The sequence below is a fragment of the Mauremys mutica genome, chromosome 8, assembly GCF_020497125.1.
Source record: "Mauremys mutica isolate MM-2020 ecotype Southern chromosome 8, ASM2049712v1, whole genome shotgun sequence".
NCBI lineage: Eukaryota > Metazoa > Chordata > Testudines > Geoemydidae > Mauremys > Mauremys mutica.
The window spans coordinates 109,693,432-109,721,379 of NC_059079.1; the positions used below are offsets into that span (position 1 = coordinate 109,693,432).

At 47.2% G+C, this 27,948-nt stretch overlaps 1 protein-coding gene and 1 long non-coding RNA gene across 3 annotated transcripts; both read left to right on the plus strand.

Annotated features, from left to right (window-relative positions):
- Window positions 1-1,175: 1,175 nt before the first annotated feature.
- Window positions 1,176-27,866, plus strand: FAF2 (Fas associated factor family member 2). Its single transcript, XM_045028500.1, has 11 exons — window positions 1,176-1,364; window positions 16,009-16,077; window positions 18,711-18,845; window positions 19,664-19,740; window positions 22,029-22,167; window positions 23,470-23,555; window positions 23,639-23,730; window positions 24,712-24,889; window positions 25,955-26,126; window positions 26,385-26,528; window positions 27,092-27,866. The coding sequence occupies exons 1-11, from the start codon at window positions 1,191-1,193 to the stop codon at window positions 27,272-27,274; spliced, it is 1,449 nt and encodes a 482-aa protein (XP_044884435.1). The 5' UTR covers window positions 1,176-1,190; the 3' UTR covers window positions 27,275-27,866.
- LOC123376491 lies at window positions 7,456-9,843 on the plus strand. 2 transcript variants are annotated; one of them, XR_006581809.1, is made up of 2 exons: window positions 7,456-8,318; window positions 9,218-9,843. It is a non-coding gene; the product is annotated as an uncharacterized LOC123376491 (long non-coding RNA). The 2 variants fall into 2 exon arrangements; XR_006581810.1 differs by having other exon boundaries at window positions 7,456-8,314.
- Window positions 27,867-27,948: the final 82 nt, after the last annotated feature.

Genomic DNA, 27,948 nt, shown 5'->3' on the forward strand with positions numbered 1-27,948 from the left:
CTGAGCTCACCTGCCCAGGGGTCAGTTTGTTCTCTGATTCTGAATTTGGCCCAGCACATTTTTTAATTTCTTGGGACAGTTTTTACCCATCTCACCTTGAGCCACAGCTGGTCAGTGCGGAGACAAGGGGCACCATGAGGCATTATAGTTACCAAACATGGAAACACCACCCTTCTCCCCCCCTGGGTACCGAGAGTGTGTGTGTGAAAGAGAGAGAGAGATACCTCCCGTCCATGTCAGCCCTGCCAGTCCAGAATGGCTCTGGAGTGTGCAGCCAGGGGTGTTCTTGGGAGTCTGCCCATAATCTGTTTCACCCAAGTCCTCTGCTTTGACAATTCCTCACATTCACTAACCCTGATGCTGCAAAGAATCCAGACGAGGACACCAGTTTGCAGATCTGTAAGGGAGTGTACTGGAGGGGGGCAATCACCCACCATCTGGTGCCATTTGTTACCAGTGTGAAGGGGGGGTGATGTGTGTATGTACGGGGACAGGGGTGTCTGTGCTACTAGGGGTGGCGGGAGATGCTGTGGGGATGTGAATTCAGCAGACGGCAAGAACGAAGTTACCTCAAATGATCAGGGACTGTAAAAACAAGACTATCCCTGGAGACAAGTTAATGCTCTTTAGCAAACATTGGTTCAGGAATGTTAAACCTCCTGTTTCATGATTAAACCAGTCACTATGTGAAACCAGGAGGAGACCTGGGCGGGAGATGGCAGGGACAGATTATCCCCATTTGGCCCCAGCAGGGTTCTGACATCTTCCTCTGCAGCACCTGGTGCTGAGCACAGTCTGAAACTGGGACCTGAGGCCTGACCTGTGTCTCAGGAGATAGGAGAAAGGTTGCCCAGGCGGCGGCCTAGGGGAAGGCAGGGAGCTGGCCCCATCCGTGGCCCGTGCAGCTGTGCCCGCATGGAGCTGAGGCTGCCGCCCCAGGAAGCCAGTCCCATGGAAGGGCCAGGGCCAGGCTGTGGCCGGAGGCCAGATTCGAACCAGGGAGTCTCCAAGTGACCGCGGCCTTCGGGCATCTCCGGACAGCTTCGTCCCACGTTCGGGAACCTCCACTGCTAGGTCACGTGGAACCTGTGCCAGGGTTCGGGTATTTCCGGACAATCCCGAGTGAGGTTCGGGCATCTCCGGATGGCGCTCGGCCGTTTCCGGATGGCCCTGAGTAGCGGCCGTTGGCAATGGGGCCGACTAGCCTCGGAGCAGCTGCCCCAGCGTCAGGGCGGAAGTGCGGCGGCGTGGTACGTCAGTTCCGGAGAGTGACGGAGCGGCGGGTCAGAGGCGGCAGCAAAATGGCGGCGCCTGAGGAACGGGAGCTGACGGCGGAGCAGACCGAGAGGCTGCTGCAGTTCCAGGTGCCGGCCTGGGGGGAGCTGGGCCCGGGGCCCCGCAGCAGCCCGAGGGCGGAGCGGTGTGAGGGGGCCGGGCCGCGCCAGCCGCGCCTTCCCCGGCGGGGCCTCGAGGGCCGCCGACCCCTCTCCCGCCAGGGGCCCCTTGCGCTCCCGGAGCGGCTCGCTGAGCTCCACCTGAGGCGGTGATCGGGCGCCGGTCACGCGGCTGGGCAGGGCCCTGGGCTAGGGGCCGGGGCCCGGGGGGGCGTTGCCAGGGGCTGCAGCTCGCGGACCGTACGAGCACGGGGCCCCGGAGCTGTGCAGCCCTCGGGACAGGGCCTTCCCCTGCCCCCCAGGGGCGGACATAGCGCCCGCGCGGAGCCCTGCAGGGAGCAGGTGCTTTGCTCTGCCCATCGCAGCCCCCAGGTGCCGGGCGCTTGTTCTGCGGAGTGCCGTGGACACGCCTGGTGGCTCAAACGTGCTGGGCGCTGATTATTATTTGTGAACACGGGAAGTGAGTTGTGAATGAGTCAGTGCACCTGCCTGCAGGACCGCCCCAGCCTCTTTAATTACATGGTCTCGGAAATTCCTTGCATACTTGTTAGTGCTGAGTGGGAAGCTTGTGGGGGGACTAAGCAGGCAGCTTCTCATTCACTTTGTCAAATGAGTTGCCAACCTCATCATTTTGAAGATCCATAGATTTTTAAAGCTAGAAGGGACCCTTGTGATAATGTAACCTGACCTGTATAACATAGGCCATAGAACTTCAGCCAGAAATCAGCCACAAATTTTGTTGGAGGATGTTGAGTACAATTATTTAGATATTAGCTGTGGTTTTTCATGTACATCATGAAATTTGCATGGCTAAAAAGCGTATATTGGAGATGTGACCCCATGAGTGCTTTGCAAAGCACACATGGCCCAGATGTAGGTGAACATGATGGAGGAAGTAGTGGTCAGGAAACCATGTTGGCAGACAGGAAAGAGACAGGTTTCAGAGTGGTAGCCATGTTAATCTGTATCAGCAAAAAGAATGAGTACTTGTGGTACCTTAGAGACTAACAAATTTATTTGAGCATATGCTTTCGTGGGCTAAAACCCACATCATCAGATACATGCAGTGGAAAATACAGTAGGAAGATATATATACACACACACACAGGACATGAAAAAATGAGTGTTGCCATACTAACTATAATAAGACTAATCAGTTAAGGTGGGATATTATCAGCAGGAGAAAAAAAACTTTTGTAGTGATAATCAGGATGGTCCATTTCCAACAGTTGACAAGAAGGTGAGAGTAACAGTAGAGGGGGGGGAAATAAATTAGTGTGGGGAAATAGGTTTTACTTTTTGTAATGACCCATTCATTCCCAGTCTTAATTCTAGCCTAATTTAATGGTGTCAAGTTTGCAAATTAATTCCAGTTCTGCAGTTTCTCATTGGAGTCTGTTTTTGAAGTTCTTTTGTTGGAGTATTGCGACTTTGAGGTCTGTAATTGAGTGGCTAGGGAGGTTGAAGTGTTCTCCGACTGGTTTTTGAATGTTATAATTCTTGATGTCTGATTTGTGTCCATTTATTCTTTTGCGTAGAGACTGTCCGGTTTGGCCAATGTACATGGCAGAGGGGCATTGCTGGCACATGATGGCATATATCACATTGGCAGATGTGCAGGTGAACGAGCCTCTGATAGTGCGGCTGATGTGATTAGGTCCTATGATCGTGTCCCCTGAATAGATATGTGGACAGAGTTGGAACGGGCTTTATTGCAAGGATAGGTTCCTTGGTTAGTGTTTTTGTTGTGTGGTGTGTGGTTGCTGGTGAGTATTTGCTTCAGGTTGAGGGGCTGTCTGTAAGCGAGGACTGGCCTGTCTCCCAAGATCTGTGAGAGTGATGGCTCGTCCGTCAGGATAGGTTGTAGATCCTTGATGATGCGCTGGAGAGATTTTAGTTGGGGGCTGAAGGTGACAGCTAGTGGTGTTCTGTTACTTTCTTTGTTGGGCCTGTCCTGTAGTAAGTGACATCTGGGTACTCTTTTGGCTCTGTCAGTCTGTTTCTTCACTTCAGCAGGTGGGTATTGTAGTTGTAAGAATGCTTGACAGAGATCCTGTAGGTGTTTGTCTCTGTCTGAGGGGTTGAAGCAAATGCAGTTGTATCTTAGAGCTTGGGTGTAGACAATGTATCATGTGGGGTGATCTGGATGAAAGCTGGAGGCATGTAGGCAAGTATAGCGGTCAATAGGTTTCCGGTATAGGGTGACGTTTATGTGACCATCGCTTATTAGCACTGTAGTGTCCAGGAAGTGGATCTCTTGTGTGGACTGGTCCAGGCTGAGGTTGATGGCGGGATGAAAATTGTTGAAATCATGGTGGAATTCCTCAAGTGCTTCTTTTCCATGGGTCCTGATGATGATATCATCAATGTAGCACAAGTAGAATAGAGGTGTTAGGGGACGAGAGGCGAAGAAGCGTTGTTCCAAGTCAGCCATAAAAATGTTGGCATACTGTGGGGCCATGCGGGTACTCATAGCAGTGCTGCAGAATTGAAGGGTGAGACAGTGACACAGTGGAGGCAGGAGGCTATCTTGGAAAGAATTGAGCCCATCCCTGTGTGGCTTGCAAGGTCCACGTAGACTTTTGTCATTGATCAGTTCTTAAATGTTTATAAAAACCTAAGGAAGTTCTTAATTTAAAAAAAAATTAACCTGGAGTTAAGGTTAAAAGGATTTATTATACATGGACTGTTTGTTACTTTAAAGAAGACTGCAGTCTGCAAACAGCTGTATAATTAAAAGGTAATTAAAGTCTTTAAGGTCAGTGATAAAATGAAACCAGGTGATGGAAGGATAATGTTTCTCAACTTTTGGTTGTTTACATGATTCCCTTATGAAAGGAGGGCAGAGCGAAGGTGGTTTGAGTTAACTGTGCATATGTGTACTTACAAGTATCTTGGATTTCTTTTTTAAATGGGGAACTTTAACTTGGAATTTCCAGGCTCATTAACATGTTTATTGAGAAAATTCATCGTTCTTTTCAAGGGTTTGTTTTTTTCAAGAAGTGATTCTTTCAACTTTAATTTTCAGTTTGTTATAGAAAAATAGCTTCTATTTTAAGTCAAACATAAATATGAAGTGCTTTTGTATCCTTGAATTATCCTGTCCAATACTGTGTGAGCAACAAAAGGTTCTTAATTTGGTTTTGGTCAAGAGCTGTCTTTTGGGACATCTGTAGAGTAGGTTTGGGCAATCCAGAGAGAGATGCACTTCTGTTTGTTAGAAGCTAGAACAAAGTGAGGCTGCTTTTGTAGGATTTAATTATTGATCCATGTTCATTATGGCATTTCTGGCCTGATTCTCAAACTTCTGACTGTGTTCTAATGTAATGATGGTTGAGCGTTGGCTTTCCTCTGCAGACACAGAATGGGATAGTTTCTGTTGTGATAAGAAATTTGCTTTCAAAACTGTAGTGTCATTCAAAAAAAAAAAAAAGACAGTGAACCTACTGTTAATCTAAATTAATTAAAAGTAAAAGTAAAATAGTGGCATGCAGCTGAAAGGAGCCAAACATCTGTTCAGTTTGAGAAGTGGAGAGATATGAAACTTGTGATGCCCAGAGTATCAGAGGCATTTTGCTAACAATACATATCAAAACCCTTGATAAACACACTTGAAAAAAATTCTCTTCTAAAAAAGATTTGGGAAAGGCTTTTGTGTTGCTAGACGTCAGATGCTCTTCGCCCTTGGAAACATAATTCTCTGGAATTTGGCAGTGGGTTGGGAATTAACAGTAGTGCCAGTTATGAGGGTGTGAGGACTTGCATCTTTTATGTGATGTTTCAACATATGAGTCTTCCAGAGAGAGAACAACTTCCTTAAAGTCTAATATACAAACCCCCACAATCTTATGCTTACTAGTACTGACCTCTTGAGCAAATATGCTACTAAAACATTGAATTCCACTTCTCACTGCTTTGATAAGAGGAGCTTTCAGGGATTTTAATCTGCATCTCAAAACTATAGGGAATGGACTGCCTCACAAAGCAGCTCCAACCTTTTTTCTTAGGGTTCTGTATCTTGTATGAGAAGTTGAGACAAATGTTGAACTTTCTAGATGCTTGTTTTTAATGGGGCTTTTGTGGTTCTTGATATTTTAGTTTTTGAAGGTTTCTATTATATAGTGTATTCAGTATTCATAGCCCCCATGTTAGGTTGCATTGTTCTGCTTGGGAGCCTGTTTGCGACTGCTGGTTTGGTGGGATTAGCTTTTTTGTTACCCCTTTATATTTGTCTAAAGGTGTAGTAAGAAGTAAAGTGCATTGAGTAAAAGGACAAGGCCTGTGAATTCAGAGAGAGATACAGTACATAGATACTCTGGTGATGGAAGGCTTCTGACACTCGGGGTGCCACGACTCTGGGCAGGGGCTCAGGTCTTCTGCCCCACAGAAGCACTGGGGTTCAAGGCTTTAGACCTGGGGGGAGCGCTGGGGCTCGAGCTACAGGGGGAGTGCTGGGGCTGAAACAGGCGCTCCCCTCATAGCTAAAGCCCCAGCGCCTCCTGCGGGGCTGAAGCCGAGAGCAGAGCTGTGGGGCTGAAGCCCTGAGCCCCAGCACCCCACATGAGGCTGAAACTGGGAGTGGAGCCACAGAGCTGAAGCCCTGAGCCCCCACCTGGAGCCCTGACCACCCCTCCACCTTGCGGCTGCAGTTCCAACCCCCTGTGGCTGAAGCCTTGAGGCAGTGCAGTATTTGCTTTTTGTTTGGGTTTTTTGTCTGCGCTGCTGCCTGATTGATTTACTTCCAGTTCCATAGGTTGTCCAGTTGACCAGTAAGACTGTAACTCTGATGTTCATATCTTTGAGGTTCTACTGTATAACAATAAAGAGGAAAATTATGGTTAAGTGGAATTATTTGAAAATGTCATTTAGGCACTTGAAATTAAAGACTAATAAAGTATGCTGCTTTTTCTTGCGGGAAAAGCTTTACATGATAAATATCTGACAAATTCACATAAGATACTGGAAATTAAAGCTGACTGATTGAAGTGTGGTATTTACTTCAGATTTCTAACATGGTCTTGCTGGCTGGTGCTTTAAAAAAGGGGGGGGTGTCTTGTTGTTAATACAAAGGTCACTAAAAGCTATAGGGAAACTACATTAATATTTTGCCAGCAAGAATGGTCTAAGCATGGTTCTTGACCATTTGAACTGTAGTCATACCAGGCATTAACATTTAGTGGAAAACTATTTTCAGCATCAATGAGATATTTTATAAACATCTCTGAACTATGTTGCCTCTACTCTGGAACATGGTAGTAAGAGTGCTGTTTAACAAACTGATGCCAGTACCTGAGGTTGCATCTACACAGGCAGTTTTGAAGGAAACCTCCCATCACTGCACCATCACCAGTACATCTCCACTGGTTGTAACAATGTAGGGAGTACTAATGCAAATTGTGGTAAAAATGTGGTAGGCTGGTCTACACTAATGCTCCCATTCGTGGGAGGTTTCCTGAAAATTGCCGTTATGGATAAGGCCTGGAATGTTACCAAGAACACAATTGCCATACCACAGTGATGGTCAGTGAATAGTGTTGTGAATTAGTACTCATCAAAACATACACATAGCTAACCAGCTCTGTAAGCACTCCTGCAAATGTTATAAAGATCAACACTCTTTAAAACAAATGGAACTTAGGTAACAAACTGTGATGTATATTTGCTTTTCATCCAAAAACTGCTACTGTATTTTGCATAACTTAAAAAGGAGAGAATGTTCTGTCAGGGCAGGCAGTCCTGTTAACAGCACCCAGCAGTAATCCTGATCTGTAGAAACAAAGGTGTGAACAAGTTTCTGAATCTTGTAAATATGCAATCGCTAGCAGCATTTCAGGGTTATTAAAAGAGGTGGTGATGAAGAGCTTTACAACACATGCTATTCAAAGGCTTAGATGCTCCATTGTAAAAACTCAAATGCCTGAACAAATAGCAGGCACAGGGATAAAGTATGTGCTTGTGTCCACTCAGGTCCAGTGCTTTGAAAAGGCATCCAGAATGTACATTCATTGAGGTCTAGGCTACACTACAAAGTTAGGTCAATGTAAGCTACCTTGTGACAACCTAGTTGTGCATGTGTCTACACTTAAATTTGTCTCCTACCTAGGTAAGCACGCTGTTACAGTAATGCAGTAACACCATCTCGCCAAGTGGCATTGGGTCATGGTCAGTGTACTGAGGTCAACGCAGTACAAGTGTAGATACCGCATTTCCTATGTTAACCCTAACAGACTTCCTGCAGCTGTCTCACAGTGCCTGAAACCAACCACTCTGGTCAAAATTGTGAATTCCACTGTCCAGGGTCAAAGAGACCACACACACACAGACACAGACACCCTGTTAAAGCACTGCAGATCTTTTTAAATGCATTTTCCGGATTGTCTAATTTGGCGAGCACACCTAGCAGCTCTCCAGTGTTGTGTGCAACTCTCCAGCTGACCATGCCAGCTACACGCTCCAAATGCATTCTGGCTTGGAATAAACCGAAGGTATTGGCTTTCCTGGGCCTGTGGGGAGAAGAGGACATCTACGAACAGATTGCATGGGGGATGCAGGAGAAGGGATATGAGAGCGAGCAGCAGCAATGCTATATGAAAGCAAAGGAACTGCAACAGGCATATCAGAAGGCCAGAGACGCCAACAGTTGGTCCAGCCTGAGCTGCAGACCTGCAGCTTTTACAAAATGCTGCATGCCTACTTGGCAGAGACCCCACCGCCACTCTGCAGACCACCATGGATACCTCCAAGAAGCCCAAGTCACAGGCCCCTAGTTTGAACAGCGAAGAGGAGGAGGAGGATGGGGGACATATGACTGATGGGTCCGGCTGCACTGCGAGCCAGGACCTGTTTGAGACTCCACTGCAATCCAGTCAGTCCTGGCAGTAGAGCATGGACAAGCCCAGTGCAGGGGGAAGGAACCTCAGGTAGGTGCGTAAATGTATTTCCCATTACAGTGATGTACTGATGGCATCCTCAACTTAACAGGACACAGCTATCGACTTGTCATTAACTTACTCATACTAGAAGTGGTAGCGGAACGACAAAGAGAGGCAGAGGTGTTTTCTGCTTTTCGTTCCCCTATACAGTTACGCAGGGGGGCATGCAGAGCAGTTGGATGTCACTTGAATCTTCCTGAGAGATCTCAGTGAAACTTTCGTGGAGGTACTCTGCAATCCTCTCCCAAAGGGTTCTGAGGGTGGCAGCCTTACTTCTTCCTTCCCAGTAGGACGCTTTCCCATGCCAGTTGTCAATAACTTCAGCAGGCACCACTGCAGTAAACAGGCTGGCAGCAGATGGGCCCAGGTGTTTTGGGACCAGCAGCAGCTGTACTCTCTGTGCCTGTCACCCTCAGGAGTGAGAACAGCTAAAATCACCACTGCATGTGGAAAATGGTTGCATTATTCAGTTCCATTCTTTATACTAATAGTTTAACATCAGAGGGGTAGCCATGTTAGTCTGTATCCACAAAAACAACGAGGAGTCCGGTGGCACCTTAAAGACTGACAGATTTATTCGGGCATAATCTTTCTTGGGTAAAAACCCACTTCTTCAGAGGCATGGATCAATAAATCTGTTAGTCTTTAAGGTGCCACCGGACTCCTCATTGTTTTTGTGATAGTTTAATGTAACTGAGCCATTCCCCCCACATTTTCCACCCAAGGCTAGCTCTGTGAGTGGTGCCATGCACAAGCACTCCAAAGCAGAAGTGTCAATAAGCATATCTTGTTTAAAACTTTTGGGGGGAGCAGGGAAGGGAGTTCTGAATCTTAACTTTTGCTTTCTGTTGTGACTGTACTGATAATGGTATGTTTGTGTTTTATCTGTAGCTGTTGCTGTTGTGGCTGTGAGAGATTGCTCTTCCACACCTGCCAAATGCTGAGCCAGATAAAGAGGAGAAAGAAGAGAACTCAGGCTGACATGTCCAGCAAGATCATGTAAGCCAGTGCTGCATCAGACCGAGATCAGAGGGCCTGGAGGGTGAATATTGCAGACTGTATGGAGAAGGACAGAGCAGACAGAAGAAAGGTGCAGAAAAAGGAGAGGAAAATGCACCAGGACAAAATGGAGCATCTCTGGCAGCACACACAGATTTTGCAGACCCTTGTGGACCTAAAGGTTCAACAGTCATGGGCTTGCTTCCCTTTGCAGTCCATGGAGAACTCCATTACAGCACTTCCCTACATCCCCTTCAACATTCCACATGGCATTAAGGGCCCATATCCCTACTCTGACCACTCCATGCCAGGGGACATTAAAAACAGCTACACTTCCACATGCACTGACCTGTGAAAGCCATGGTTGCTGTATGTGTAGCTAAAATGGATGTGATTGTTCCTTCCTTGTAAAGTTCTGTTCCATAAATTTATTCAGTTTTTAATGTTTTTGCTTTTAAATTGCACAGAGTTTTCTTTGCATTGGTTTTGTACTCAATAAAATTCTTTTGGGAAAATAATTACATATGCTGTGGAGTGGCTAGTGGTACTGAAAGCATCTGCTTACTTGTACAGTGTGACAACTCAGGATCAGTGACAAACACAGTGTAATAATCATAAATGCACAGCAAGTGCCATAAAATTAATAGTTACTTTGACAGTATTATATTCATAGATGTACACTAAGCACCACACAATTCCTAACAGGCTTTAAAACAGCATGCCCAGGTAAAGCCCAGTACACCACAACACATTACTGTGATTCACTGTTCAAGTGCTCTTCCAAAGCTTCCCTAAGCTCATCTGATAGCCCTTGTGTCTTGGTGTTCAGAGTCAGCAGACAGCCACTCTACCTCCACCCTGCTGGCAACTTTCCCCCTTCCCTTCACAGATATTATGAAGGACAAGCAGGCAGCTGTAATGGCTGGAATATTCTTTTCACTGAGATTCAATCTTGTGACCAAACAGTATCGGCGTCCCTTCAATCTACCAAAAGTGCATTCAGCTTTCATTCTGCACCTGCTGAGCTGATAGCTGTTGAGGTGACTGGTGTATGACTTCATGAGTTGGGAGTAGGCTGGGGCCCCCAGGATCACTATTGTAATTTCAACATTGCAAATGGTAATCTGCTGGTTGGGAAAGAGAGCACCTGGTTGTAGTTTTCTACAAAACTGTGTTCTTAAAGATGCAAGTGTCATGCACCTTCCCTGACCAGCCAACTTTGATGTTGATGACTCATCCCTGGTGATCCACCAAGGCTTGCATAAACATAGAAAAGTAGCCCTTTCTGATGACATACTCTGTGGCAAGGTGATCTGGTGCCAAAATAGGGATATATGTGTGCTGTCTCTTACTCCATTGCAGTTTGAGAACCCCATAGCTGCAAATCCATCCACTGTGTCCTGCACTTTGCCGAGAGTCAGTCCTGCATAGCCAGAGACAGTTAATGGCCCTGCACACTTGTAGGACAGTGGCTCCAACTGGATTTTTCCAGCTTTCAAATGACTTCCCACTGACTGGTAGCAATCCAGCATTGCAAATTACCACAATGCAATCACTACTCACGTCTTTGCTGTCAGTGCAGCTTTCATTCTGGTGTCCCTATGCTGGAGGCCTGGGGTAAGATCAGCACATGGATCTGGGAATGCGACCTTGTGCATCCAAAAGTTCTGCAGTCACTGCTCATCATCCTAAGCCTGCATTATGATGCAATACCACCAGTCAGTGCTCGTTTCTCAGGCCCAGAAGCGGCACTCCATCATTTGCAGCTGCTTCATGAATTCCACCAAGATCTTGAATTGGTTCTTGCTTGTCTCGCAGCAATCTGCCCTCCAGCAAATCATCCCGTTCCCTGCGGTTCTTCTTGCAGCTGTGCTAGTACTGGAAGATTGTGTGTCTTGTGCTTGCAACACTTATGACAGTAGTGCAGAGCTGTTCAGGCTCCATGATTGTGTCAGAGATGGTGAGCGAGGAGGGCTGCATTGGTTCACAGGATTTTTAAACAGGTGAAAATTGTGGGCTATAGATGACATGGAATGGAGACAGTTGTAAGCTTGTAAGTTGACCCCTTTCTCCCAGTCACCCCTGCATGACTAGTTTCTGCCTGACCATGCAGTGCCAAAACTCACCAAAAGACAGTGTGCTGGATGGTGGTGGGCTGCGCGCTGGAATACCTACCCAGGGTGTACCGTGCTGTGCATCAACACAGCCACTCCTGGTAAGTACGTACAGCACAGAACAGATGTACGGAGCCAAATATGAAGAGACTCAAGCAATATACTAACTGTGGTGGCTTAATGCCAACGTAACTTGTGGAGGCAAAAGTTCATATTGTAGACATGCCCTTAGGAATGTAGTTTGTTATCCATGTCTTGTTTCAGAAGGATACTTCATAATGGCAGACAATGAAGTGTGGCTGGAGTTAAAAGCATGGAATTTAGTTGAATGACAGCAAATTTTGTAAAAAATCCTTAAAGCTGAGGCTTAATAGCCATGAAACTTGCTGATAAGTAAGGATAAGATTGTCACAAGTCAGATTCAGTGACTTTCAGAGACCTCCATGACACTTTCCCTTCAGCCCTGGTGCAGCGGGGCTGGAGCTGTCAGCTGGTGAGGCAGCCCCAGATCTTCCAGATGCTGCGGGTGGCAGGGGGACCCCAAAGTCTCCAGCCACAGCGGGGCTCCGGGGCTCTTCCCCCCTATCATTTTTAGTACAAGTCACAGACAGGTCATGGCTTCTGTGACTTTTTGTTTATTCCCACAACTTGTCTGTGACTTTCACTAAAAAAATAACTGTGACAAAATCTTAAACTTACTGATAAGATATTTCAGCAACAAAAGCAGGTGTCATTGAATTGGAGATCTCAGATGAACAAGAATACCAGACTTGAAACACCTGATTTAAGTGACTGAGGGCTTGTCGACAGTTGAAACCCTACTGTGGTGCTGCTGCATTGCTGCAGCTATGCCATTGTAACACTTCAGTGTAGACACTACTATATCGACAGGAGAGTGTCTCCTGTCAGCATAGTTAATTCATCTCCCCAAAAGGCGGTAGCTAGGTCAATGGAATAATTCCTCTGACCTAGCACAGTCTATGCCGGGGGTTAGATCGGCTTAAATATGTTGCTCAGGTGTGTGACTTAGCCCTGGTCTACACTGGGGGGGATCGATCTAAGTTACGCATCTTCAGCTACGTGCACAACGTAGCTGAAGTCGACGTACTTAGATCGACTTACCGTGGTGTCTTCACTGTGGTGATTCGACTGCTGCTGCTCCCCCATAAACTCTACCTGGACCTCTCGTGGTGGTGGAGTACAGGAGTCGATGGGAGAGCACTCGGGGGTCGATTTATCTAGACTAGACGCGGTAAATCGATCTCCGCTGGATCGATCGCTGCCCGCCAATCCGGCGGCTTGTGTAGACATATCCTTAGCTGGGTCGACGTAACTTTGTATTTTTGTATGTACGCTGTCACTGAGTGGCGTCAGGCTAATGAGAAAAGGTCCAGTCTTGTAGCTGTGGCAAAGAGTAGATGGGCATAGTCAGAGTGCTCAGGAGCAACAGAATCCTGATTTAGTCCAAGTGCTAAATCTCAAGCACTGCTCTTGTTTACAAGGTGAATTAACAGTTGAGGGAGAATCCAAAATGTATGTGGGAAGAAAAATCTCAGGTTCCTAAAACAGATGAGCCATTCAGCTTCAGCATGGCAACTGAAGTCCCTTGATCCTCAAAACATTCTCACCTGGACAGCCAAATGTTTTCGAGAGGACCTGGCTATCTGTTCTAAAAGAGCCAAGTAACTTGGGGAGGTAGCAAGCAAAATTAAACAGGAGTGAAAGGTGCACAGATATAGAAAATGGATGGCTGTAACTGGAGACTGCCCAAAGGAATTTATATCAGATTTACCACTCCACCTTCACAGCCAGAGCATGCTGTGTTTTGCAGTAAAGCAAACCCATCTTGTGGGGCAGGTTGGATCTTGCCAAGTTTCTGTAAGGCTCAAAATTAAAATAGGAAACCGAATTTAACCCAAAATATTCTCAAATACTGAATGAGAACTGACTTAGTGAGAGCTTGTCTCGCTGTTTTACAGAACTGGGAGTCCAAGTGGTAGATATGATACTTGTTGCATTTAGCTAATTAACAGACCCTCCGTATCTCAGAAGGCTTCATCTATGATGAGTAATGTGCAGTTTAGGTATTAGGAGCTGTAGCACCAAGCAGCCATATCTTCTATGCTATAGGGCACCTTCAAATTTCAGACACCTGACAGCCCCTTATTAGATATCCCAGCACCCCCAGTACCTCAGCATCTTGGGGTAGGAATGAAGAGCCTGGGCTTTTCACCAGGGTGTTTTCCGTGGACCTCCCTGACAGTGTAGGCCTACCCTATTGATATATTTTGCTTTCCACAACCAACTCTGTACAATTTTTCATGAGTGATGTACCCGAGTATTCGGATTCTAATATCTAAACTATTGTTAAGTTTATTCACCTAAATTTGGGTTATTGCTGATTATGCACTGTATGTATCTCACGACTTTTAAAACAAACTTTGTATTTGTGGATAGTCTGAACACTATACCCAGATGTACAGACACTTTTTTCTTAACTTGTGTACTATATAATTTTGTAACATTAGCTTTAATAAAAAATTTTAATCTATCTCTGGCCATCGGGTTTAATCCCAAAGCTAGATGTCCACTAAATCTGTCAAGCCACTGTGATAGCAAAGAAACTGAAACAGTCTGTGCAGACAGTGAGTCAGTCCAGAACATGAGCTACTTAATCTTAATAAAGCTTGGCCTTACAAGAGATCTTGCTGAGGGAGTTGGTACAAGAAATGAGGCAGAACGGGAAACAATGGACTCTGGTTTAAAAGGGTCAATGCACATTGGAAGGCGCAACAACTAAAATGAATCGTGTCTTCCCTTGCCACTCACCTCCCTGTAAAATAATTACTACTACAAATATAAGCTCTCCCAGGGGCTTCCAGTTTACCAAATGGAACAGGATTTTCCTACTGGTTTGTTTTTTAATGGAGCGGAAGCCAATGGGGCTTTCATTTATTTACTTTTAGGATTGTGCGCTCACATCACTTAATGTCATCTCCCATAATACGCCTAACTTTCATGGACTGCTTCAAGCAGTTGCTTCTACAGGGCTAAAAGCAGCATGGTTTTCCATAAATCTGTATATGTGCTCAGATACCATGGTGATGGACACACACAAAATAAAACCCTACTATGTATTTTCGAGGAGTTTTTTAGTGGGTGGTGTGGGGAGAAATTTATTTCTCCAGCATGGTGACAGGAATGTTCACTCTAACCAAAGATTTTTGTCCTCATCCAAAAGTTATATTAGCTTGCTATTTTATAATACCAGATGCCCACGTCCATGTGACTTCTTGTGCAGAAGTTTTGATTAGCAAGGACTTAAATTGTGCTTACCTGCTGTTGAATGAGTACTGAGAACCCCAGTGGCTGTGAGGTCTGTAGGTGGTGGTTGGATGTTTTTGAGTTTCAGATCACATTGTAATATGTTCAGAGTGCTGTGTCTGTGTAAACTGGATGACACTGTACACTACAGCATATAGTGCAAAGCTGAACAATGCTACATCTTCAGTAATATCACTCATTTCACCTGAATCACTTTACAGTTGCAATGAACTGTGGCTGAAGTAACAGGCTGGAAGGCTTGCCAATGGCTTCCCTCACTCCCTGGGGGGGCAGGGGTGACCTTTGTGTGTATTGATTTTTAGGAGTAGCCTCTGTGACGAAGTGGGAATGTTCATAATGTTTTCTCTGAAGACTGTGTGGGTGCCTCGGTTTCCCCTATGCAGTTTTTAAGTATCTGGGTGGTGGGAGAAGGGGTGTGATTGTTGCGGAGCCCTAGAGGGCAGATGTGATGCTGTCTGGACAGAGAATGGCCGCCCGGTCTCCTGGCAACTGAGGGCCTGGGCCCCTCCTCTACAAAGGTGCCAGCTGAAGGTGTTGGAGAACAAAGAGATCAGGTGACCTCCTGGCCCAGGAAAGGGACAAAGTGGGAGGAGGGGCTGGAGAGTTTTAGTTTTGGGCTGGCTGGGGAATCTGGAGTGAACCCCAAGGCTGGGGTCTAAGATCCCCACCCCCCAAGAAGGACCTGACTGAGGGGTCCTGTTTTCTGTACCTACAAGCTCTGGTTTGGACTGTGTTCCTGTCGTCTAATAAACCTTCTGTTCTACTGCCTGGCTGAGAGTCACGGTGAATTGCAGGGAGCCGGGGGTGCAGGGCCGTGTGTCCCCAAACTCCGTGACAGCCTCCCATTCCTTCTGGAGTGGAGGGGAAGGCTCCCAAGCAGTACGGCTGATTGGGTTGCTCAGTCTGGCTAGAAGCTGGTAATGGGTGAGATACTTACCTAACTTGCAGAAGTGCTGGGGATTGCTTAGTATTGGGAGAATGTAAAGTCCTGTCTAAGAGCTCAGCATTTCACAGAAGAAATAAGAATACCTACAAAAGTTGCATGATTTTCATGCGCAACTGCCGGAAGCAATCAGTGCTGAATTGGGAGGGGAAGCTTTTTAAACCAAAGGGTCTGGCTATTACGTTTGTATTATGGTTACACGCCTCTGTTCAAATACAGCAATGAACTATAGAAATATTACACTTCCTTAGCACTCATCCTTTGGTTCCTTCCTTCACCAGGACTTGACTGGCATAGAGTCTATGGACCAGTGTCGCCATACCCTGGAGCAACACAACTGGAACATAGAGGTACCAGTTAGAATTATAGTTGGGGCACTTTCCTTTCCAGCAACTTAGATGAAGAGTCTAAATGACTGGGGGGGTCTCAAAGTAGAATTTCCGTTCTTAAAGGATCCTTGTAGTGCCATGAGTAATTATAATCAAGGTCGTATTATAAAAACATGATGCTTACACTTCAAAAGTAATCTCCAAGCTCCTAATCAGCACCCCCAGCAAGCTTTATTCCGTTGCTTATTGTTAAGAATCTTAGGTGGTCTCATGTAATTGTGGTTGTTCACAATTTCCATTCATATTGAGTTGCACATTGAACTGAGATTGTACTCTCCACTCTCTAAGCTGCAGTTCTTTATCTCATATTCCTTTTTTCTTGATCTCCAAGTGTAAATTGGACAACACATACCTAGTGGATGCATTCAGACCTCGCTAATGTTGGGAAACATGATGGAAGCTGTCACCGACCCCAGGGTCTGGTCTATGCCCCAGCCTGTACCCAGTCCCTTGGAAGTGACCACTTTAGTATGCCAGCCCCCAAGAACCCATGTGGTTCCACAGGGGCAGGCCCATGGACTCCAAAACTGGACCTTCAGGCATCAGCGATCTTTGTCTGTCTTCATGGCTCCCTGCAGCGAATCCAGCCCAGCCAGACTCCTGTGGGAGGCTTGTACTGTACCCCTTCAGGGTGCAATACTCTGTGATATTTGCAACTACCCTTTTCCACACAAAGTCACCTGGCATACAGAATCTGAAAGTCCTTGAGCTAAAGAGAGGGAGAGGTTAAGACAGAGTTCAACCTGGCCAGTGCCAGGCCAGGGCTCCCTTCAGCAATGCTGCTATCAAAGCTCTTTCTTCCTGTCTCTGTCCCTTTGTCCTTCGTCCCAGTCCCAGCCAGGTGAGCGTCACTCAAAGACCAGCTCTTAACCCAGCCCCATGACACCTTTCCCCTCTGTTCTCCACCTGGGGCCTTTGCTCTGCTCTTCTGCAGAGGGGTTGGGGGTCTCTTTCCTCCTGGCTGCTGGTTGCTAGGAGTGAACGTGCTGGTGATTGGGGTTTCCGTTGTCTTTCCACATGCTCTGTTGCTCTGGGTTGGTTTCAGCCAGTCCTTTAACACTCAGGCAGGTATGTGAGGCACTCACCTCATGTCCCCTGCTCTCCCCCAAGAGCTTTTTAACCCTTCATGCTCCTTGCATAGCAGCGCAAAGCACAGAGGGACACGGAGGCCCACAGTGGAATCAGAAAAATATTACCAAAATCCCCACTTCACAATAGCTATGAACTGAATTCAGCCCAATCACACTTGCTGTAAAGCTTATTATTATTGTAACCACTTCAATCTATTTAGAATGAAGCTGCCAAAATTGGGGTTTTTTGCCATATTGAACCTCTGTACTGACCTCTTCTGTGGCTCTGCTCCCATTTACCTCTACTCCTCTCGCACACTTTACATGCACCCCTCTAAACCACTCTAAGTCTTAGCGTCTTCAACCATGCAGTCCCCTACACCTCTACAAGCCTTCCAGTCAACATGCATGCAGTTCTGTCACACCTTTCAAAACATTCTTAACACCCGCTTAGATCATGACACACAAGAATAGCCACGCTTGGTCAGACCAATGGTCCATCTAGCCCAGTATCCTGTCTCTGACAGTGGCTGTTGCCAGATGCTTCAGAGGGGATGAACAGAACAGGGCAATTATCATGTGATTCACCCCTGTCATCCCGTCCCAGCTTCTGGCAGTCAGAGGCTTAGGGATTCCCAGAGCATGAGGTTGCATCCCTGATCATCTTTGATGGACGTGTCCTCCATGAACTTACCTAGTTCTTTTAGGAACCCAGTTATACTTCTGGCCTTCACAACATCTCCAGAAAACGAGGTCTGCAGGCTAAGTGTGCGTTGTGTAAAGACATACTTCCTTATTTTTGGTTTAAGCCGTCTGCCTGTTCATTTCTTTGGGTGACCCCTGGTTCTTGTGTTATGGGAAGAGGTAAATAACACTTCCCTAGTCACTTTCTCCACACCAGTCATGATTTTATAGACCTCTATCATATTCTCCTTTAGTCATCTCTTTTCTAAGATGAACAGGCCCAGTCTGTTTAATCTCTCCTCACATGGAATCTGTTCCATCCCCTTAATCGCTTTTGGTGCCCTTTTTCCAAATCCAGTGTGTCTTTTTTTAAGAAGGAATGACTAGAATTGCATTCAGTATTCAACTGCAGGTGTACCATGGATTTATATAATAGCATTATGATATTTTCTCTCAATCTATCCCTTTCCTAATGGCGCCTAACATTCCATTGATGACCTCCTGCTATGTGCCTGCATTTTTTCCTGTATTACCGCTTTGAGCCCCTAGACTGGGAGGCAGGACTAGGAACAGATGGATTGTTTGGCTCTGCTCTCCAGCTGTACAGCACCGTGTAAGCTCAGTGTTGTACAACTGTGAGACCCCTTGGAAACACCTAGTCTGGAAGCTGGCAGCAGTTACTTTATTTTGATGTGTTACGTTGCACATGTCCGGTGCTCTAGGCACTGGGACAACTAACACCTACCACAGACTTCAGAATTGAACCAGGGCATTTTCTCTAACCTGTCTGTATCCATTGCAACTTTTGATGGGCCCCTTTTGTTGCTCCTCCTATGACAGGCAGCTGTACAGGACCGGTTGAATGAGCAAGAGGGCGTCCCAAGTGTCTTCAATCCACCTCCATCCCGGCCGTTGCAGGTCAATACAGCCGACCACAGGATCTACAGCTATGTTGTTTCAAGGCCGCAACCAAGGGCAAGTTATTTACTAGTTTGGGTTTGTCTCGTTGTGTGGAATGGGTGATATCTCTGAAGAAGGAAAGAAATACATCAACAGGGAAAGGAACTCTGTTTCCTTAGCAGATCTGCTTTCTTGTTTCTAAATATTTTCTCCCGAAAGCTACAAACAGTGCAGCTCCCTGGGCAGAACTATTCTTACCCTCTCCATTACTACTTCGGATGTTTTCCTTTCTGGTATTTATCATAGTACACAGCAAACTCCTTCCTGCCCATACAGCTTGGAGTGAGGGCAGAGCAGAATTCCAACTCAGTTGTCCCAATTCAACTAGAATGAAAGTCTGTTCCTGCTGTCTTGCTGTAGGATGATCTATTTGTATGACAGCCTGCTGAACTGATGTGGTCTGCTTTGTGTGTGCTAGTATAAGATGTCAATTAACCTGACTGCAGATGGTTCATATGTAGCACTTGTATAACACTTCAGTCTTCACAGAACCTCTGTAAGATGAGTAAATGCTGTTATCCCTGTTTCACAGGTAGGGAAAGTGAGATGGAAGATTAAAGCCCAATTTTTGAAAGTGGTCACTGGCTTTGGGTGCCTAAAATGTCTCAGGTTGGTCTCTCAAAGTGAGGCACCTGTTGGTGACTACTCAGAAGATTTGGCTTGCCTGAGGTCATCCAGCAAGTCACTAGCTTACAGGCCTGAGATCAGAGCACTAGACCACACTGTCTGTTTCACATATATTGCAGCATGTTTGATGCTGGATAGAGGGTTAGCTGCACTACTGTGTCTCAAGGGGCAGGGATAAAAACCTAACAGTTTGTTTGTAATTTCAGGGCCTGTTGGGATGGGGTTACTACTTGATAATGCTTCCATTCCGATTTACCTATTACACGTTACTTGATATATTTAGGTAAGTACTTTTTTGTGCTGGTTTGTTTATTGATGGTAGCAAAGCAAAATCTAACTCCAAGTATGGCTGTGCTGCTTTTGGTGTTAAGTCTAATAAGACATCTGGGTTTGTATTAATCAGGTACTCACACATCAAAGTTCTCTGCAGCGTTGCCTGGTTTCTGTGTCTTGGAGACCTAGAACATAGAAGTTAGTAACAAATGAATGTTGTATAATAGAAAGTAGATTTCAGAGAAGTATTATCTCCAAGAACTCATGGGGATGGGTGAGGTCGCAGAGGACTAGAGAAGGGGAACAAAGAGGACCCAGGGGAATTATAGACCAGTCAGCCTAACTTCAGTACCTGGAAAGATACTGGAACAAATTCTGAAACAATCATTTTGCGAGCACCTAGAGGATAACAGGGTTATAAGGAATAGCCAGCATGCCAAACCAACCTGATTTCTTCCTTTGGCAAGGTTACTGGCTTAGTGGATGGGGTGGAAACATTAAAATCAAGATATCATATCTACTAAGGCTTTTGACACAGTCCCACGTGACATTCTCATAAGCAAACTTGGGAAGTGTCTCTAGATTAAATTAGTATAAGGTGGGTGCACAACTGGTTGAAAGACGGTACTCAGAGTAGTAAACAAGGGTTCACTATCAAACTAGGAGCAATTACCTAGTTGGATCCCACAGGGGTCAGTCCTGGATCCAATACTATTCAGGATTTTCATTAATGTCTTGGATAATGGAGTGAGAGAGTAGGCTTATCAAATGTGCAGATGACAATATGCTGGGAGGGGTTTCAAGCACTTAGGAGGACAGGATTAGAGTTGAAAATGACCTTGACAAATTGGAGAATTGGTCTGAATTCAGCTAGATGAAATTCAGGAAAGATAAGTGCAAAGTACTTTAAAATCGCATCAAATGCACAGCTACAAAATGAGGAATAATGCCTAGATGGTGGTGTTGCTGAAAAGAACCTGGGGTTATAGTGGATCACAAGTTGAATATGAGTCAACTGTGAAAAAAGTTGTTGTTCTGGGGTGTATTCACAGAAATGTCATATGGAAAACAAAGGAGATAACTGTCCTGCTCTACTCAGCACTGGTGAGGCCTCAGCTGAAGTGCTGTACCCAGTTCTGGGTGCCACACTTTAGGAGAAATGTGGACAAACTGGAACAAGTCTAGAGGAGAGCAACAGAAATGATAAAAGGTTTAGAAAACCTGACCTATGTGGAAAGGTTTAAAAAAATGGCCTGTTTAGACTTGAGAAAAGAAGACCAAATATGTGAAAGGCTGTTCTAAATAGGACAATGATCAGTTGCTCTCCATGTCCACTGAAGGTAGGACCACAAGTATTGGGCTTAATCTGCAGCAAGGAAGATTTAGGTTAGAAATTAGGAAAATCTTTTTAACTCTAAGGGTAGTTAAGCTTTGGAATAGGCGATGGAGATTTTAAGAACAGATTGAAAAAACTTTGTCAGGGATGGTCCAGACTTACTTGGTCCACCAGCCTGCTGTGCTGAGGCAGGACTTGATGACCTCTTGAGGTCGCTTCCAGCCCTGCGATTTTATTCTATTCCTAGCAGTGTCTTATGAATCTGTAAAGGAAACTGATGTATTTAATCTTAACTCAAAATCAGGCTGACACTTGCAGTTCCTAAATATTAAGCAATGGAGACCAAAGAGGGAATGGGCACACTTATATCTATTGACGCTCTGCCCAAAGGTTCCCCTTGGGAACAGGCATGTAGGGTGTAACAGTCCCAGCCTCAGAGCTTACAGTCTAAAGAGTCAAGACACAGACAACAGGCTGTAATTATTTGCTCCCTGGTGTAATCTCCTCTTCCAGCAGTTGCCTAAAATAAACAGTTATGCGTTAAACCCTCTGTGCAACAGAACTGCAGTTCTGGAAGAGACTTGTCCTGATCAACTTCCTATGAATTGCCAGCCAATATAAGACCAGTGAGCCTTTAAATCTGGTATCTTGTCTCTGGCTGTGGGTTTATGCCTGATGTTTCAGAGGACGTTGAACCTTCCCCACACACAATACACCTGGCCTTTATGCAGCGCTGTTCGTGGAGGGAGTGTAGGTGAGGAAATCCATCATAACCTCTGGCAATCAGCTGATGCCTTGGAGCACAGAACTTTACCTGGCTTAGGTTTTTCTGTAGGGTGTTCATATTGTGGTCTCAAGATGGAATAGTCAGTGTGTTAGCAGATAGCTGTAAATGTTGACCAGAAAAAGTTCTTCAGAAAGTCAGTAAGCTGAATTTCCAGTGTCCTTTGCTTTTCTTCTAGGTTTGCTGTGCGTTTTATACGCCCTGACCCTCGCAGTAGGGTCACGGATCCAGTGGGTGACATTGTTTCGTTTATTCATATGTTTGAGGAAAAATATGGGAGGATACACCCTGTCTTCTACCAGGGAACATACAGCCAGGTCAGTATGACATGTTGGTGCAAAGGTTCGTGGGACTATCTTGCTGGTATTGCCTGGCACACAGGCCCTAAAGAGGAATGACAAAAGCCATTCTGCATTTTAAAAGTCCAGTACTAATGTTCAGACTCAGTAACGAGGTAATGGAGATCGCGATTATGAGCGTATTAGGAACCTGAGTCCATCCCACTGTAGGCATTTGCCATGGTGGGGTCTCTGCCAGGCTCAGGGACGTGCCAGACAATTGAAACTGGGAAGGCAAAGCTGATCTGGCAGTTCCTCAGCTGTCTCTGTGGTTCAGAAGCCCACACCTCTTCTTTTGTTCTGCTAGTATTGGTTTTATAAGCTGACATAGTGGCCCAAAGTCTGTCCTGATGTACACCCTATTGGAAGTGACTGGGGCTGCACCAAGGTACTGGGCTAAATTCTGCTCAGACTAGCAACTTCAGAAACCTGGGGAAATGGCCCCTGTGAGTCCAGGAGGTAAAAGGAGAGAACAGATCCCTCTTTTGTTGGATTTGGATGATGATTCTTCCCAGAAGAAGAGGGGCTCCCTAACATGTCTGTCTCCTGCCCCCCCTGCCCCCCTTTCAGTCCCAGCCCCAATGCGCGCACACTCCTCTGTTGTGGAGTCCATCCCAGCAGGTAGCTGAGTGCCAGAGAGCACTGCTGAGCCTGTATCCCTGAGCACTACTCCAGGGCTGAGGTCATTCCCTCCAGCAGTCCCTGCCCCCAGGAACAAGGGGCCATACTTAGAACCCAGACCTAGCCCAACAGCCCCATGGCAATCAATCAGCAACTCAGTGCCAGTTCAGCAGAGTCCATCGAACACTTGCACTGCTGGGCTTGTGGAGTGAAGTGTTTCAGCTGAGAAGTGGGGGGTTACAGAGATCAGCTTAATAAAGTGTTTCAGTGGATGTGGTCGGAAGGTTGGATCCTACATCATCCACATTGGAAAATGGAGCCAAAAACTGCATGTGATTCTGGGCCATGAGAATCCTCCTGGAGGCTGAGCCAGAGAAATCCTCCTGGGTCACTAGGTGTGCAGTGCTTTGCTTGGCATTCTCCCAAGGCCCTGCCTGCCAAGGAACAGTGAGGAAAGCACAGTCAAGGGTTCCTTTCTCCTGCGTGCAGAGAATTCACTGGGCACATTGGTGTGGAGGGAGGTCTGGCATGTTCTTCAGTTAATACCACATTAGATTGAAAAACTGCTTCCTCGGGCCTATCCCACTCTAATACCAAAGGGGCAGCAGTCCCAGTGCTCCAGGCCCCTCCCACTCCAGCTTTTCTGTGCTCTCTCCCCAGGCGCTGAATGACGCTAAGCGGGAGCTGCGCTTCCTGTTGGTTTATCTTCACGGTGACGACCACCAAGATTCAGACGAATTCTGTCGGTAGGTTGGAGAGAGTTTTCTTACGTAACTGGCCATGTGTTTGGGACCCAGCTCTATGTCTGCCATCTCTTCTCTTCCTCCAGCAACACACTGTGCGCACCGGAGGTGATCACCCTCATCAACACTAGGATGCTTTTCTGGGCATGCTCCACAAACAAACCAGAGGGATATAGAGGTGAGCGTCTTCCCCTGCTGAACTCTTCCTGATTCTTGTTAAATCTGGAATCAATGGATTGCTATGGCAGATAATTTGTGTCTGTTCTGCATGCTTGATAATTTCCCTGTGCAGGTAAGTGATAGGGCCCAGAGACCAGCCTGTGATACCTTACTACACTGAGTGGAATGGGGCCACTCTATACCAGGTTCTGCATAACAGAGGACATACCATATCTGAGACTAATATTGCAGCCCAAGGAGCCCTCTGCTCTTAATACTGGCTCTTTCACAGTCATGTCTCACCAGAGCTAGCTGCTGTCCCTTTGCAGTCGGCATGCTGGCTTCCTGCAGTGGCCTTGTCATAGGGGCGTTAGGCTGAGTAGGGAAGCAGGTGTCTAATGACAGTGGTTTGTGTTGTGCCTGGGGACAAAATGGGCACAGGTGATTCCTTGGGTTTTTCCCGCCCCCTCAGATCTTAGGGGCCTTCTTAGGACTGGATGTGGGGCAAGAATATCCACCTACTAGTCCACACTAGGCTTTGCAGCATGCCACTAAATCCTTTGCGAACAAGTGAGTGCCTGGTGGGGGTTGTGCTGAACAATGCGTGTCGTCTTCACAAGACTGAAGGAGTGGTTTGTGTGGTAGTTTAGATCCTTCGTGGCCTACAGAGTAAGCAGCTGGGTCCAAGAATTGAACCCAGGACTGCCAGGCTCCTGAGCCCTTGAAGGCGTCACTGTCTCCGGACGAACACCCCTGACAGATGTCTTGGTTGTCTTAGCTTTGCTGATTCACAGGTCACTTCTAAAAAGTAAACGGACTAGTGGGTTGGCAGCCAGGGAGTCTGAAGCTGTGTCTCTATGCCCAGCAAAGAGACTGGCAGGACAGCAGGAGCTGCCCACCTCTAGAGGCCTGGGGAGGGGGGCAATTCTAGTCTTATGACCCCTTGGCCTCTCTGTTGGGACTGCCAGAGGTGACGGTGGTTTCTGTGCCCATCTCCCAGTGTCCCAGGCTCTGCGTGAGAACACATACCCATTCCTCGCCATGATTATGTTGAAAGATCGCAGAATGACGGTGGTGGGACGGCTAGAAGGCCTCATCCAGCCTGATGACCTCATTAACCAGCTGACATTCATCATGGATGCCAACCAGACGTACTTGGTGTCTGAGCGCCTGGAAAGGTACTAGGCTGGGAACTGGAAGCCCCAGTAATACTTACCTTGTGGAGTTGGGAATTCCCAGTGGAGTGGGTCAGATCTAATTCAGGGGGGCTCAGTGTGGGCTGCACTCGGTTCTGCAATGCATTCAGTGGCCAATGGAAGTGCTGGGGCATGCAGTGCACCGCCCTGATGTGTACATTCAGACTGCACTGCATGTATTCTGCACTGCACTGCATTCTGGGAATTGAGGTCTCCATGGGTAACATTCCTGCTCAAAGATGAGTAACCACAATCTGCTCCATTTTTCTGGACGTTTGGGGCAGCCTGGAGCTGCTGGCATCTTTCAGGCAAAGTCTGGATGTAGCTTGACTGTGGCTAAGAGCGTAACTGGGACCCAGGCATTTCAGCCAGAGTCATGCTGATATCTTCAGCCAGTCTTGTAGGGAGTTGCCCGCTTTGGAGCGCCAGCCCCCGGTGGCTGTGCTGCCTTTGTGATGTCCTGCTGCTGCCTCATTGACACATGCCCCCTCCAGGTGGTGATGTGGGCTCCGTTCAGACTAAGAGCCGATAGGCCCTTAATCCTTCCTCCTCCCCAGTCAGAGTGCGCCTTGCTGATGGTCAGACCTGTGGGTTTCTAAAGTGAGTCAGGAACGGGCTAAAGAAACAAGGGAGTCACTGTCTGCTGCAGAGCAGAGCTTTTGGGTGCCGTGTGCATGGCACCTGCCCACACTACAGCCCTTGTTTGTGCATTTATCCTGAGCCTGACATCGAGGCCATCTATGCCAGGGACTAGTCACCATAGAGAGCCCCGCCTTCTTCAGGAGTGGGAAACCTTCTGCATCATTTCAGAGTAGCAGCAGTGTTAGTCTGTATCTGCAAAAAGAACAGGAGTGCTTGTGGCACCTTAGAGACTAATGCTCAAATACATGTGTTAGTCTCTAAGGTGCCACAAGTACTCCTGTTCCTTCTGCATCCTTTGTGTGCGCCTCATTTGAGAAGGTGTTAGTGCTGTGAAGGCTATTGTCCTGCTCTGCCTGTTTCTAGATGTGTTGATATTAACCACCCCTCATTCCCTGATGTTTGCAGGGAGGAGAGAAACCAAACGCAGGTCCTGAGGCAGCAGCAGGATGAGGCGTACCTGGCTTCCCTGCGGGCGGATCAGGAAAAGGAACGCAAGAAAAAGGAGGAACGGGAGAGGAAGAGGAGAAGGGAAGAGGAGGTGCAGCAGCAGAAGCTAGCGGAGGAGAGACGGCGCCAGGTGAGACAGAAGTGTTCCTGGGAAGCACAGCAGCAACACTGGCTCCAAGCTCTCTTGCTGCTGCTTCCTGCCTTCCTGGTTGGCCTGCCCACTGGTTTCCAATCAGGCGCTGAATTCATATAATCCTGCATCTGCCTCGTATGTCCTTCTTTGGGGTTTCCTGGGGCGCGTTCTCTCCCGTGCAGGACACGCTATGCCTTGGCATTGAGGCCAGCTCCATGCCAGCCTGGTGCTCTGACCTTCTTCATTGCTTTTCAGACTCTGCAGGAGGAGAAGGTGCGCAAATCGGAATGCCTTCCACCGGAGCCACACCCTGATGACCCAGAGAGTGTGAAGATCATTTTCAAGCTGCCCAACGATTCCAGAGTGGAGAGGCGATTCCATTTCTCACAGTCATTAACGGTGAGGGGAGTCAGGAGTGGAAGGCGATGGATGTCTAGAGCAGCAGTAGAATCCCAAATTCTTAAGCTGGCTGGACAGGCTGGGGGTGGCCACGCTCAGTGCTGTCACGCTTGCTACAGCCTCAGTAGGCAGAGATGATGTGTTTGCATGAGGGGGAGCGTCACCACACTTGTCACTACTGGGCAGGGAAGCAAGAGAAGAGTGAAAGGCCAGATGTAAAGCTGAAATACCGCTTATCCCCTCCTAAACGTGGGCTTCCTGCTGCTTCTCGGTCCATGGGTCTGCGAGGGCCTGAGCCTGGGCTCTGGCCCCCCTAGAGACCAGCCTCTGGCATGCTTCAAGCAGGCTCTTGAGAAAACAGCTGTCCCTAGTGGGCAGTCTGGTTCTTTGTCCTCGTGCAGGGTTCAGGCTGTCTTTAGTGTTTGACAAACTGAACCCTCTGACTGCTGAGACTAGCGGCCTGGCTCCCACACCAGCTGGGCATTTCAGTGCCTCTGCCAGGGCTGCAGGAATTACTGCATGCTGCTTTTCCATTGGCAAATGCCTCTGCGCTTCCCTTCCAGGTGATCCATGACTTCCTGTTCTCCTTGAAAGAGAGCCCAGAGAAGTTCCAGATTGAGGCCAACTTCCCTCGCCGTGTCCTGCCCTGCCTCCCTACAGAGGAGCGGCCCAACCCCCCCACGCTGCAGGAGGCTGGACTCAGCCACACGGAAGTTCTCTTTGTTCAGGACCTCACGGACGATTGACACTTTTCCAAAACACGATGGAAGGAGAAATTCAGATGATTATAATACAATATTTTTTTTAAAGACTGCTGCGTACAAATGAGGGATCAGAGACCACGTCACCCACGCCAGCCATGCCGTGTGTCTGCGCTGGCGCGAGAAAGCTCACCTACTCCCACGCACAGTCATCCCCTTACACTTGAGGGCAGAGAGGGAGGGGGGCCACCATTGCCCTCCCCAGGGAAGGGCAGAAAAGGCAGCTCTTGGTCAATATTGCTTTTATGGAAAATACTAGACCCCCAAGGCCTGCCGTCGTGTGAAGATTTGATAACTTTGCTGCTCCTGGTGGCCAAAGGACATTGCACCTGTGCAGCGGGTTGGGGGCCTGCCTGTGCTGGGGAGGGGAGGGATGGACAGAATTTCTTCAGCTTCCCCCTGTGTATAAAAACCTTCCTTTTACTAGTTCTCTTGCTTTGTAATGACCAAAGGAGACTGGAGTTGACAATGGTATTAATTTTTTGATAAAGAGCTGGTTGAAGTTCTTAACGGATCTTGCCCAGGGTTCTTAGCCTGCGTAGTGTAATAAACTCTGCCTCTAGTGTGCCTGTGCTAATGCTTCGTGGTGTCAGTGCTTTCCTCTCCACACAGGCTGCTCCCATTCCAGCCGCAGAGGGTGGGGGGCATGGGGAGGGGGG